This window comes from Pomacea canaliculata, linkage group LG1, assembly GCF_003073045.1.
Source record: "Pomacea canaliculata isolate SZHN2017 linkage group LG1, ASM307304v1, whole genome shotgun sequence".
Classification (NCBI taxonomy): Eukaryota; Metazoa; Mollusca; class Gastropoda; order Architaenioglossa; family Ampullariidae; genus Pomacea; species Pomacea canaliculata.
The window spans coordinates 35,226,059-35,235,730 of record NC_037590.1 but is presented as its reverse complement, the minus strand read 5'-3'; the positions used below and the strand labels follow the sequence as shown (position 1 = coordinate 35,235,730).

The 9,672-nt window shown below is 42.3% G+C and overlaps 1 protein-coding gene and 1 long non-coding RNA gene across 2 annotated transcripts; both read right to left on the bottom strand.

Moving 5' to 3' along the window:
- Nucleotides 1-753: 753 nt before the first annotated feature.
- LOC112573865 lies at nt 754-2,891 on the bottom strand. Its single transcript, XR_003101294.1, has 5 exons — nt 2,837-2,891; nt 2,193-2,234; nt 1,900-1,968; nt 1,214-1,289; nt 754-885 (listed from the first exon to the last, which is right to left on the bottom strand). It is a non-coding gene; the product is annotated as an uncharacterized LOC112573865 (long non-coding RNA).
- Nucleotides 2,892-3,304: 413 nt separating this feature from the next.
- On the bottom strand, nt 3,305-9,104 carry LOC112561121. The gene is made up of 8 exons (XM_025233370.1): nt 8,884-9,104; nt 7,041-7,219; nt 5,665-6,014; nt 5,156-5,207; nt 4,477-4,640; nt 4,102-4,254; nt 3,635-3,681; nt 3,305-3,482 (listed from the first exon to the last, which is right to left on the bottom strand). Exons 1-8 carry the CDS (start codon nt 9,102-9,104, stop codon nt 3,320-3,322), a joined length of 1,329 nt encoding a protein of 442 aa, XP_025089155.1. The 3' UTR covers nt 3,305-3,319.
- Between the last annotated feature and the right edge of the window lie 568 nt (nt 9,105-9,672).

Here is a 9,672-nt window from a genome sequence, read left to right as displayed (position 1 = left end):
TTCAATGGGAACTAACATTTGTTGTGGCGGGAATGAGAGACAGGACAGGTAAACAGCTGCAACATACAGCAAAGTGGAACCAAGGCTGACTGGAAAACTTCAAGTACTTTGGGTCAAGAGAACTAACTCAGGGGAAATATTAGTCGTGTCAACAAATGTACAAAATGCTTCAGAAATACAGTCCGACCGTTGACAAAACGACGCATATTGAAGGTACCTTCAATGGAATACTTTAGTCATACTTTATGATATACCGTGTGCGAAACTAAAGCTTAGTCACACGTGTGTGTGAAAGAGAGACTTGAAAATGAATTTGAAGAAACATTGTATATACACCAGGGCTCGTATCCTGTTCCATCGCTCATTATATATACACACAAAAAGTAGTGAGTGTTGGAGTGTTATACAGCGATCATTTATGCTCTCACAGACTATGATTATTACATGAGACATAACATTTACTCAGAGAGCCGGGTGTGTGACACTATTCACAAGGTTCAAACAGTCAATCATAGGAAGAGCCAACTATGTGAAGAAACCATCCAACAAAACGACGTGTACAAAAATTGACTAGAAATTGGTAGGAGGGGGCGGGGAGAGGAGAAATGACCATTCAAAGGTAACAGTATTAACCACTAATCAAATGACACTAACAAACACTTGCTATTACTTGCTCGTTGATTTTAAGGCACTTGTATTCAAAACTGGCCGTGTCCACAAAAATGGAAACTCCAATTTCTCGTCTGTTTTTTGAAAAGAAAACAACAGGAGGACGAGATGTACACAGTCAAGGCTCCGTTCTGTTCTGGTATCACCACAAAGCTGGGTCCTCGTGCACACGGCAAAAGCGCGGGTCTGTCTTTTCAAAGACACTGTGAAAAAGTACTAGAAACACACACACACACAAACAAACATATTAGTCTTTAAAATGATTGGGGTGGGGTAGTTGGAGTGGTCAGTACTCAAAGTATATATATATATATCTCCATAGGAGTATGTTGCTGTAACTCCACATTCTTCAACTATTGTTTAGATTCTGTCATGCACTCCACATTCGACCTGAGAGATAAAGATTTAGTAGTTAGTAGTCAATTCACACACACACACACACACGTAAGGTAAGTTGTAAACCGCCTGCTATGTCATGAGCTGTGTTACCAGTGTTTACAACTCTCGTGCATCTCACGCCAGGTGTGAAGGCGACGATACTTACGCCATTCTGTTCCGTAAGCCACTGGACAGACTGCATGATACTTCTTGAAGGACGGGAAGTAGAAAAGTACTGTTCCCTGACAAAATTTGAAATCAGAAAAAAATGTGTCTGTCATCTTCAATATTACACGAATTCAATATCATGACAAAGCTACAAAAAAAAAGTTCTTCAATGTTATGTCACTTCAAAGCCCATGTCACATACCACACGTTAATAATATTGTTAATTGGGTTCAATGCCAGGTCATTGCTGAATTCTCCTCACTGGAAGAGGCTGACAAAAGTTGCACAGTTCCTCCCACACCCACCCCACTATAAAGCTACAACTCCTACTACCTACAAGAACACAATAACTCAACACTATATCCCTCAGCAAAACAAGAAGTCCTATGTTATATCATCACATAAAAAAGAAAGAGAAGAAACTGGGGATGCCATGCAGTCACAAACAGGCAAAGTAAAACAGTCCTGTGTCAAATAAATGTAAACTTTGTACAGCTTTGTCTAGAATGTTCATATTCATACAGTCTCCGTAGTGTGGATTTATTCTACCGCTTGTTGTGTTTAGCAAACGAAGAATGTTAATTGATTCCTTCAAAGTGTGTCCTGTTCATCATTATGTGTCTACAAGCATACTTGTGCATGGTTGCTGTGAGGAGACTGACTTCAATCACTCGACCTGCTTACCGCTGACGGGTGAACGCGAGCGTTGGCGGAGGGAAAGACAATGTCTCCACCCATCTCCACATCATTCATCTGCACATGCAAGTATACAAGTAAAGAGCTTCTAGAATGAAACAGTCATAGCGTGCAATAAAAAGAGAAAGATATTTATATGGTGTTCTATTGGGAGAAAAGTTCGTTGTTTTCAGGGGTTTGTCAAGAGTGCACAGAATTTGGTGTTCAGACCTAAAGAAATGGATGATTTGATTAACACACTTGGCAGCGAAAGTGTTTTTGTTGGTCTCAGTAATACTTACAAATATGATGAATGAAGCTGTGTGACCGCCCACGCTTTGGACCTGAAAAACACAGTAGACACAGAAAAAGTAACAAAGTTTCGACGCACTAACCAAGCAATAAACAAAACTCATAATACAACCCCTAAACAAGAGCAAAATAACATTGCAGTCACATGATACATGTACGTATGGATTAAACAGAGTGACCTAAATGAACTGTGATGGAAATGTTCATCATACATTAATTATTGTAAAGACTATTTTTAGTCCTAATAGAAGCCTCGCTGTAATTATGTCCATGCGCTCGAATCGATGTTGTCACAGATAAAGACCTGTTATCTACCCAGATGTTACAGGGTTAATCTAGTTGCTGTCACAAAGACTGTCGGCAAATAATGCTGCTCCCAGATTATTCACCTGTAAGGGCCCCAATCATAACATTGACTTCAACATGATCTTCACCTGCCTCTCATGTTTGTCCACCCCCTCCCCATCATAAACCTGCTGCCAGTGCAGGCTATGATCTGACATGTCACTAAAAGTCAGTGGCACTGGAGGCTATGATCTGACATGTCACTAGAAGTCAGTGGCTATCATCTGATATCTCTCTGGAAGTCGGTGGACAAGCACACCACACACATGCCTGTCGTTGGCTTTCTCACCTGGAAGCTGGGACTGGGGTTGATGTAAAACCCTTGAGTCCGAAGTTTCTTGCCTGTAAACGCCACAAGACAAGAAAGTAATGAGCAAGATGATTAATTAAAGGTGTTGATTATTCAGAGCACGAGTTAGGTATGATGACTCCTAAGGAATGCTAGTTTCAAACTTAAGATCTTTACTTTTTGTTGTTTTTTGATCTTCTGAAACTTTTCAGATTGGACCATTTACTGCTCCAAAGCCCGCCTACCCAGCCACCCCAGTACTCATCCATATACTTATCCATCCATTTATATGATAAAGATAAGTGTAATATTTAATTGTTCATTTATCTATACTTTTCTTTATCTCTCCATGTATTAATGTCCATTCTTCCATTACGTTCTCCTATTGATCCATCCGTTTATCTCTGTATTGATCAATCCATTCATCTATCCATTTATTAGGTCAATCAGCTTCGCAGCCATTCATTGAGGACAGTCAAGCAGCTAGCCACCCAGCTCTCCAGCCAGCCAGCCTCCAGAGAAGCCTACCTCTGACTCGCCGGCCTTGAACGGGTAGGTGACTGTGAAGGGCAGCTTGACCAGGGTGCTCCTGACCTTGCCCAGCTGCAGGCGCTGTTGTGTGGTGGCCAGCCTAGACAAGGCCAGGCTGAAAAAAATCCACAAAATCTCACTTTTATCGCTGTTTACAGTCTCCATTGTCCTTCCCCTACACATCCCAAAGACCCAGTGGACATTGAAGTAAGTAGAGAAAACAATGGATGACCAAGTCACGAAGCTGTACCTTGCTGATAAACTCACGTAAATTCCGGTGTTTTGAATTCCGTGTCTAGAGACAGCCTCTCATACTGAAAATAAAAAAAAAACATTACACTCATTTGTTTCGCAATTCTTATTTTTTCCGATCTGCCGACACAAGCCGGAATAAATCAACACAAAGAACAAAACTATCCCTTCTGCCTATTTGCTTTTAGGTTTTGCACTTTTAGTGATTTGTGTTCAGAGAGAAAGAGAACAAGATTAAGAAAGGAGAGGATGTTTACACTTATTCTCATTTTATTTATCACCAAACTAATTAAGACATCTCTTGAAAAATACATCCAAAGCCCACAAATAATCTTTATTTTCCCTGTGAAAAAAAGAATTACGAAGTTTACTTGGAAAAAAATTCCTAAATGTTGATGAAACTTCTCTTATAGTGCAACCAAAAGGGCAGATGGGTCTCCTGCTCTGTTCTTCAGATAAAAATAAGCTTAATTGTGATCTACCTCTTCCTTTGCCATGACGACGAACTCGCGCATGAGTTGTGAAGAGAAAACATCGTGGAAGACGAGGATGGGAGGCTTCTTCCTGAGGATTTCTACCTTGTGATACCACAGGACCCCCTCAGATCTCACCAGTCTGCACGTGTTTCTGTTCTTCTGCAAACACGAGGAGATAATGAAACAGAATCAAAACACCATCAAAACCCTAAAAATAAAGTAAAATAAAAAAAATTGAGAAAGAAAGCAAACAACAAAAGAAGGAAATATTAAAAATAAAAGAAAACCCAAAGAAAATAAAAGCTAAAAGAAAGAGAGAATTTTACTAATATAATATTTAGAAGAAGTGTTTTTAAACCAAGCGCACGTGAACCAACGAACCGTAGGACGTTGACCCCGACACAAAGATTCGAAGTTTCGCCGGTAGGTGTCGTCGCCGACGTGTCGCACTGGGTGATCTGTCGTGGAGTCTCTAGTTATTCCTTTGCGGTTCAGACGCTCCTCGAAGTATACCTTGTTGCTGCGACCGACCACATTGTCAGGATCTGCAAAAAGGAAATCAAGGTAAGATTTATCTGCATTCACATTTTCAAGTCACATCCAGGCCACTCTGCAGAGAGATGTAGGGATGTGATGAGCATGGTGAGCACTTTGAACATGATGGGCAAAATAGACTGAATGGAGAAGAAAAGAGACAAGAACAATATTTTTTTTTGTAATTCGGTGCGTGAAGACGATACATCAAGGATGTGTCGGTTAGGGCTCTTGTGGTTTATGTCTTATCCTTGCCGTCAGCATGGCTGAGGCACAAACATCACGCAACTCCTTTTACAGACTAAGAGTGCAATAAAATAAATCTCTCTCTCACACACACATGTCCAAAAATCTCCATAGAGATAAATAAATAAACCTTGGAAAAGGGAAAGACTAGTGAACACAATGATTAGAAATCTGATGTCCAAAAAAAAAAAAAAAGACAAAAGGATTCACGACACGAAAAACATGCTTGAGGGCACTGTTGGCCGACGAAATGTATCTGCACAAAAAGAAAGAAAATAACCTGATTTCAGGAGCTCATCCGTTGCTCGCAATGCTTCTGGCACCATGTTTATCTGAAATAAAAATGCGAGAAATCCTCTCAATCACGAAGCAATAATTTTGGGAAATCAGGTGCTAGTGAGTTTTACTTCTCTCCCTTTTTCGACTCTTTCACTAACCCCACCTCCACTCTTTTTCACTCTTTCTCTCCCACCTCCTCCCTAAATTATATTTTAAAAAAAAAGAGAAATTAGACAGTAGCGTAATGGATAATGTTCTTTGCGTCATAAATATGAATGATTATGTCATTATCAGCTTTTCTAGCTATTAAAACTTATTGTCCGTTGCAGAGGAGGTCACGATTGTCTGATAATGCCTGCTCTGACGACTAGTGATCGATGATAAATCAGCTCTTTAAAAATCTTCGTGCAGAGCAATGAACCTGTTTCCAAACGTCGAGATCGACTACACCTCCACTACATCACCACCACCACTACCTTTCACAAGTCCGAAAGCGTCATGGCGGCTCACCCGGAAGTAGGCGGAAGCCAGCATACCCAGCACGTTGGTGGCGTTGAAGCCGTGCTCGTCCTTCCGCAGCTGCGCCAGGCGGCCCGAGGTCTCCATGTTCTTCAGCCACTGCGCGGCGTAGTAGTAGTCGTCACGGTCCACCGCCATCTTGGCGACCTGGAACTGGTCCTGTAGCGAGATGCGATCCGCTGCCAAGTGGCCCCCGATGCGGCCAGCCAGCAGGTCGGCCGTGCGGAGACCCTGCGTGTGCTGGATGAGCAGCAGGCTGTAGGCTACGGACTCGAAATCTTCCTCTGTGGGCAGGTTGTCCTCGATGTTGGCCAGACGCGCCAGGATGTGGGGAATGTGCCCTGCACGAGACAATCAACATCTACAGCTGGGTCGAGGCACGTGTTCACATCTTTTGGCTGACAAATAACTTGATTGTCTGCGCCTCTCTGTCAACTATGAACATGGCTGCTTGCCTGAAGTCAAGTGCATATACCATGGGTCACTACTTGGCTGGTTAAAGAGAAAGCAGTCAATGTGTGCCGCGTATCTGGGCTCTAATTGCCCACATGATGTGTGTTTCATGTAAAAATGACAATGCTTCAAGCTTTATATGTTTTTGAAATATAATGTGGATATATTTATATATTTGTGTGTGTGTGTGTGCGCGTCTTTGGGTAACTAAATTTGCACGATAGGTTACTGCAGAGAGAGGTGCTTCATGGCGGTGAATGTAAAACCGTGAGCACTTACGCATTACAATTTCTTGGAGAAAACCCTTTATTTATGTAAAAGCCTCACAAAAAACACGTGTTTAAAGCAAGGCAAGTGAAGTCCAATATTCAGAAATAAAACAACTCTTTTCAATCAGCCAGGAGTAAATGCAGGGCCAGCAGTATTTCACACCCAGAAAAGGCAGAAGAAAAAACATTTGGTCGATAGAAGGAGGAATCAAGCCTTGGAAGAATCACAGCAAAGCCAGCACCAGGCACCGAAAAGGCGAAGAAAACAAATCATTGTGCAGTGAGAAGGTTTACAGACACAGACTGCTATTACCAGAGCGAAACACAAGAAAAGCAAAGAAGCTTTTTGATCGTCACAGCGCCAGCCTCGGAATCCTTTTTCTGTATCTCACCGAAGCCTTTTACCTTCCCTCTCTCCACCCTCCTATCCGGTTTCTCTATTTCATGATTTCATGATGTTGTTAAGAAAGAAGAGGAGAGAAGAACCAAAACAGAAAATGAGTAAATGGCGTGTTTAACACCTTACAGCTTCTGGTCTCCTAACTGCAAAAAACACAAATAATAGAACTTGAAACAAATAAGTGTTCAAGCAGCTGTTGTTAATACAGAAAAAGACAGACAGACGGACTGAATAGGTCAACTAACATTCCCGACAAGGCTTGCTCTTGCGAATGGTCTTGATGGCCAACCGCCATCGTTGTAGCAGACGTTTGGTGAGGCCGAAGACGTTGACAGGATGCGACAAGTACTTCTCAATGTTGGTTCCTACGGCTGCGTGTATCTGCTTGGTTTCGTTCACAAGTCTGTGCAAACAAATAAAAACACTTGAAAACATGAAACACATCAGAAAAAAAGCGAACAGTTTGACGAACAGCCTCTTAAAATTAAGTTCATACCTAGTTTAGCTCTCGACTCCGCTCTCTGGGCGAGAGAAGCCAGTCTTTCAAGTGGAGTATAAACTGATGCTACAGGACTGTTCACTCTATCCAAAGGTTGGAGAAGGTGTGTGTGTGTGGGTGGATGGAATATAGTCATATTATGATAGTCAAGCTGCCGGCCCTATAAACATGCACCACATGCAGAAAAAGAATAGTGTGCCCGAAACGGGATCTGAACCTTGGACAGCCGATCATCACTGTACTTGGTGACAAAGCGCGTTCAACTTTGTTTTCTAAAACTTCTCTGTGGACTTGCGGACGGCCAGGTGATTTTTTAAAAAATTCCATACTACACACATGTACAACACATAGAATAAATAAAATTTAAAAACATACATATGCATAAACAGCATACTATACCCAAATAATATACATATAAGATAATAGAAATAACAAGTAGGTTGATCGGAGCTGCCACATTATGAGATTTCATTTACAGACCTATACCCACGACTGTGTAAACAGACCTTTTCTTCAATCATCCGACAGCAAGGATGTAGGAACTAAGGGGCAGCCTGTGAATTATCGTCCACACTACTTCCAGTCGCTAACCGCGTGGAAACCACGACAATTCAAGGAAAAGCGGTGGAGGGGCTGTTGCCAATCGCCTGGTGTCTGAACATTTTAACACATGAAAACCACACCCAAGACTCCAGCAGGGATATAGCGATGAGAAAGTCAAGACTGAATCGTACACGAGAGGCAAAGAGAAATTTCGAGGATATTCGAGCCCGTATTTTTCTCCAAATGTCTTTCAAGCGATTGATCATTGTTACTTTACAAAATAAAAAAAAAAAAAATAAAAGACGTTATAGAACACTTCAGGATCCGATCGGCTGAAAACTTGTCGAACACGTGTTCCCCCCTAAAAAAAAAAAAAAAAAAATCTATCGGTTTGCCGAGAGCGAAACTTGAAGCAATATTTAAATCGATTTTTCGATAACTTTATCTTCTTCTCATCGTCAGCTTGGGTTGGCGCGGTGGTTCAGTCGCCATGTGTAGCCTAATCGAAACTTGTACCTTTGTTGGCGTGGGCATGAATCTCGCCTCCTTACTTCTCGACTGGCCTGCAAGTGTTGTTCACAACAACAAAGACAACGAGTATTCTCGCTGTTTCAGAAAATATCCTGTCAGGACTACAAATTAAGATTACTCTATGAGGCAAATTAAACAAACACGCGCACCAGTCAATTACTTGTAAAACAGGTTATGGAACAAAACTTTGTGTAAAAAAAGTTGATTGTAATTAATGTTTCTGGATTCTGAATAACGAGTTCATTTATGCTTTTTGGAAGCAGCAGTATTAACTGCGATTCAGAAAGCGACTTAACAAAAAAAGTCAAGTGCACCAAAGGTGTTGTCCAAGTCGTTGTTGCATTTAAAGAGCAGCGTGCTTAATAGGACCTTCCATCTCAAATGGACTTGCCAGGGCAACAAGGAGGAACGGAGAGCATTTCAGATTGATATCAACATCAGTGTCGGGGGGATTGGAGGAGATAGAACAGAGAGAGAGAGAGCGTCGGAAACAGAAGGAAAGAGAAGATTCTTACTGGCGCAGTGCCGTCAGGTTGTGAGCGCCATCAGTGGCGGCCACGTTGCCATGGTGGAAGAACTCCTCGCGCAGAAGGACGTCAGCGTTGCTGAGGGCTTCCTCTTCCATGTAGTACAGCTTCAGCAGGTTGGCGTAACTCGTGAACGAGTGACCGTCCGTCAAGCTGACCAGCAGCACCAGTCCCACCACCTTCATCGCCACCAGCGACCATCCTTTCATCGTCGATGTTTTTTTTTTTTTCTTCCCCACTCTCTCTCTCCCTGCCGCGTCGCCACAGACTGGACGGAGTGACTGCGTTGAAGAGTCACGTCACGCCAGGTCACACAGAGAGGTCAAGGGTCGTTATTGAAGTCTCGCAAACTCGCGCACCACGCCAGCTGACGCATCCACCAGCTGGCCTAGGACTGGCGGCTTTGCATCTTAAGATTTGGGAAAGTTTTCCCGTGGTAAAACATTGATCGAATGTGTTGAGAAATATCGGGTAGAGGACTGAGGTAGGAATGACAAAACAAATCTTTCGAATGATGCTCTAGTCTAACATGTTTCCACACAACCGCGTGAAGGAGACTGAGACTATTTTTGGATGAATGTTTCATCCAGTTTCAGTTTTAAGATGTTTACATTACTTTTTCTCACATGTTGCCCAGGGTATAAACAGTTTTTTTCAGAGAGTTTCAATTCTGCCTCTAGAGATAAGGACTAAGCTCTCTTCGCCCAACTTCACTCACGGGTCAACGACGTCTCTCACGTGGTCCATTGTACCATTGCCAGGCAGACTGGATCCTGT

Excerpts from the sequence above, each read along its gene's own strand:
- LOC112561121 (XM_025233370.1), bottom strand. The coding sequence starts at position 9,104 with ATGAAAGGATGGTCGCTGGTGGCGATGAAGGTGGTGGGACTGGTGCTG. Across the intron at positions 6,015-7,040 it reads GAGCAAGCCTTGTCGGGAAT|GGCACATTCCCCACATCCTG; the intron begins GTTAGTTGACCT and ends TGTCTCGTGCAG. Across the intron at positions 4,641-5,155 it reads GGATGAGCTCCTGAAATCAG|ATCCTGACAATGTGGTCGGT; the intron begins GTTATTTTCTTT and ends TCCTTTTTGCAG.